Raw genomic sequence first — 3,952 nt, forward strand, 5'->3', positions numbered from 1 at the left:
ATCCCAGCAATGTCCCATGGCTGAATCCAATTCTCTACAACTTCCTGTTACACCATCATGAGCAGAGACCAGCCTAGCTCAGGAACAGGCCCTTTGGACACCAAGCATGTTAACACATGGACACCTTACTAAGGTAAAGGACTCTCGCCTCTACACAGTTTATGTATCTGTCAAGATACAATAGAATATTTAATGGGTATCTGCTTCTACTGTCCCCTTCTGGCCAACCACTCAAACATTTGCCTCTCATTCCCTTTCAGGCAAGGGGGAGAATGTTTAATGTTCTGGGGACCCAGGTTTGAATCCTGTTATAGCAACTGGTGGAATTAGAATTCAGTAAACATCTGGAATTAAAGAATCTACTGGTGACCATGAAAGCATTGGCGATTGTGGGAAACACCCATATCGTTCACTAATGTCCAACAGGGAAGGAAATCTGTCCTCACACAGTCCAGGATATGTGTGACTCCAAAGCCAGTGTGGTTGAGTCAACTCCCTCTGACCTGAGGGGCTTGCTGGTCAACTCCAAGGGCAGCTAGGGACGGGTAACAAATGCTGGCCAGCCAGCGACACCCGTGTCCATGAAGAAAGAATTCTGGTTCCTTTCTGGGAAGAATCTGTCATCCTTACCTGGTCTGGCTGACATTGAAACTCCAAACCCACAGCAACTTCCCTCTGAAAATGGTCCAGCACAATTAGGGATGTACCAAATCCTGGGCTTGTCAGTGACATATTCCAAGGAATAAATTAAAGTTAATTACTGAATTATGCAGAGATAACAGTTCCATGATAAATACTGGATTTTATTTCTAGACACAGTTGAAACAAGGATTCCAGAATCCCAGTCAGTTGAGGGTGAGCCTGTCAAACAGGTACTCTCCCATACCATTCTCAGGGGCTCCCAGTCTCTTCAGGTTGGTGATGTGATCTCCAAGCTTCTTGATCATCTTCGCTTGTTCATCCAAGTACTGATTCTCCAGGAAGTCACACAGCTGGAAATAGGAAAGACAGCAGAGAAAGGAGTGATGTTGTTGGCAATGATCTTTCCTGGATGAGAATCTTTGGCACTGGGGAGGGTGACAAAGTTCTGTATCTGGGTGAAGGGGGGGTAAAATTCTGTCTCAATGCCCAGAGAGCACAAGTCAATTCTATTAAACTGGGAGTGAACAAGTGCCTCTGGGAACAGAGGTCTCAAGATCCAGATGCCCTGGGAACAGTTCAGTAATCCAGATTGCAGTGTTTCTATTTACAGCAGAAGCCATCTACAGTCTGCACATGAGAAACCCCCAATGACAGATCCCAATATCAACATCCAACTTACATGAGGGTCTGTGTTCTCAGAGGAGAGTTTGTGCAGATCCAGCAGACTCTGGTTCACATTCTTCTCCATCTGCAGAGCTCTCTGCATCGCCTCCAGACCATTGCCCCACTCATCCTGCTCTGGCTTCTGGAAAGGGGACAGAATAGATCTTGTTAGTGTCATGGGATGTTACCTTGGAAACCATATATCCATCCATCCACCAAAGGAGGGAAGTAGAATCAAAATCCAATTAAAAGCACATTCCCTACACCAGAGACAATCAGTTTACACCCCAGAAACCCATTTCCTCTGAGCCAATACTAAGTAGTTTTTTTAAACAAAAAAAAAGGCAGACAGCAGAAACAAAAAGGATGCTGTGAGAAAATAAACCATTTCTGAAGTTGAATAGAAAAATAAGGTGACAGAATCCAACCTTGACATCCTCCAGGATGACTCTGCCCCCACGTTTATTCTGGAATTCCATCAGTTTCTCAGTGTGTTCCTGTTCCTCATGTGAGTGCTCCTTGAAGAACTCAGCAAAATGACTCAGGGCAACATCATCCCGGTCAAAGTAAGCAGCCTGCAGGGAGAGAGTCAGATCAGAGATTATCCAGGGGCCACTTGGAATTCCGAACAAGCACCACAAGTCATTTACTGACTCAGAAGACACACAACATTTAGGCTGTTTAGCCCATTTAGATGCTGGGGCAGACTCATCATGGTGAATAACTTTATCAAACCCATTATCCCCTTACCAATGGAGAACTTCTGCCTTAAATACATTTAATGATCCAGTCTCCACAGCTTTGTGACAATAAATTGCTCAGATTCACTATTCTCTGGCTGAAGAAATTCCTCCTCATCTCAGTTCCAGAGTTACTTCTTCCCTCAGAGGCTCCACCCCATGATCCCAGTCACACCCAGTAATGGAAACCTCTTCCCCACATCCACTCCATCCAGGCCTCAGTTTTAAGGGGCTGACATTTTGCTTCATTCAGTCCACACTTAACGTAACAGTGGGACAGTCTTCCCCTATCTCTCCCCACAATGGGAATGGTTACCCAATTAAATTTAATTCCATCCAAGTTGGATAATGTGACCAGATTCACCCCATGAACCCTCTATCCCTCAATAAAGATCAATCCTCCAAGGGGATTGGAGGCCCAGCCACTCTGCACAGTGGCTTTGTGACATTAATGTTAATCCTCTGTCAGAAGCTTCACAGAGCCTGTTTCAGATGGAAACTCTTCAGAATCAGGTCAAGTTATTCCAGACAGGGAGCAGTCTGCTAACAAGATCCTGTCCCTCAGTAACATTTATCAGCAACTAGCATTTAAAGCCAAATTCATTGGTAAAGATATTGCACCTGCTCAGAACACAACCAGACCATTATTTTAAATTTAAATCCCAATCATCACAAAGTCTCACCATGGAGAGGTAAACACAGGAGGAATAGACCTCCAGGCTGATCTGCTTATTCACAGCATCCTCACAGTCCTTGTGGGAGTTCTCACACACTTGAGAAGCCATCCTAACTCTCCAGACTCTGAGATGAATACAAGTGGGACCAACTCACCTTAAATCCCCAGACTCACATCCCAACTGATCCCACACCATTCCCAGTAACCAATCAGAATGACAAGCTCCTTAGAGGGAGCCAATCAGGAATGGGATGATCATTTGGACCAGGGAACATTCTGATTGGATCAGACAAGTTCAAAACTGCAGCTCATGGGAAGTAAAACTGACCAATCATCTGGAGGAGGAGAAAGTGGGTTCCCGGATGCGCGTCCTTTGTTTGAACAGAGGGGAGTACGGTAGGATGAGAGAAGAATTGGCGAATGTGGACTGGAGGAGCGTTGGAGGGTAGGTCTGCTGAGGAGCAGTGGAGGATCTTTAAGGAGATCTTTCTTGGTGCTCAGCAGAAATTTATTCCGATGGTTAAAAAGGACCGTAGGAGGAGAGGTAATAAGCCGTGGATAACGAAGAAGGTGAAGGAAAGTGTTAAATGAAGAGCGGAGGCGTTTAGAGTAGCTAAGAGTAGTGGGCGAGAAGAGGATTGGGAGAGGTTTAAATATCAACAAAGAATGACAAAGAAGTTGATAAAGAAGGGTAGGAGAAACTATGAAGCTGGGCTAGTGCTTAATATAAAAAAGGATAGCAAGAGTTTTTATAAATATATAAAAAGGAAGAGGCTGGCTAGGGTTGTAAGGGGAAGCTGATGCAATTTTTGAGAAAGCGGGCTGACAGAGCGGGAAATCGAGAAGTGAAATATGCTGCATAAACGCTTTGCAGGGGCAGGTGCTTAAAAACAAGTATGAAATCAGTTGCTCACAGTCAAAGTAGTCATGGGTTGGGTATGATAAAGAAGCGGTTACTGCGAACCATAAAAAGGAGGAATAGGCGCCAAAGATAGAACAAGGGAAGAGAGATGTAGGAGGGTGAAGCTAGCCGAGCAGTTCACGATAAGGGAGCATGGAAACCAAGGACAGAACTAGCTGAGCAGTTCACGATAAGGGAGCGCGGCGTGGGAGCCAATTAACAAGGGAAGGGAGATGTATGATAAACTGCATAGGCATATAAGGCAGAATCATAGAACATAGAACATAGAACATAGAACATTACAGTGCAGAACAGGCCCTTCGGCCCACG

At 45.0% G+C, this 3,952-nt stretch overlaps 1 protein-coding gene across 1 annotated transcript; it reads right to left on the reverse strand.

Moving 5' to 3' along the window:
- Positions 1-845: 845 nt before the first annotated feature.
- LOC145339798 (ferritin, middle subunit-like) lies at positions 846-2,830 on the reverse strand. The gene is made up of 4 exons (XM_080184328.1): positions 2,729-2,830; positions 1,734-1,880; positions 1,322-1,447; positions 846-992 (listed from the first exon to the last, which is right to left on the reverse strand). The coding sequence occupies exons 1-4, from the start codon at positions 2,828-2,830 to the stop codon at positions 846-848; spliced, it is 522 nt and encodes a 173-aa protein (XP_080040454.1).
- Between the last annotated feature and the right edge of the window lie 1,122 nt (positions 2,831-3,952).

The sequence above is a fragment of the Carcharhinus amblyrhynchos genome, unplaced genomic scaffold, assembly GCF_965287045.1.
Source record: "Carcharhinus amblyrhynchos unplaced genomic scaffold, sCarAmb.v2.hapA scaffold_678, whole genome shotgun sequence".
Taxonomy (NCBI): domain Eukaryota; kingdom Metazoa; phylum Chordata; class Chondrichthyes; order Carcharhiniformes; family Carcharhinidae; genus Carcharhinus; species Carcharhinus amblyrhynchos.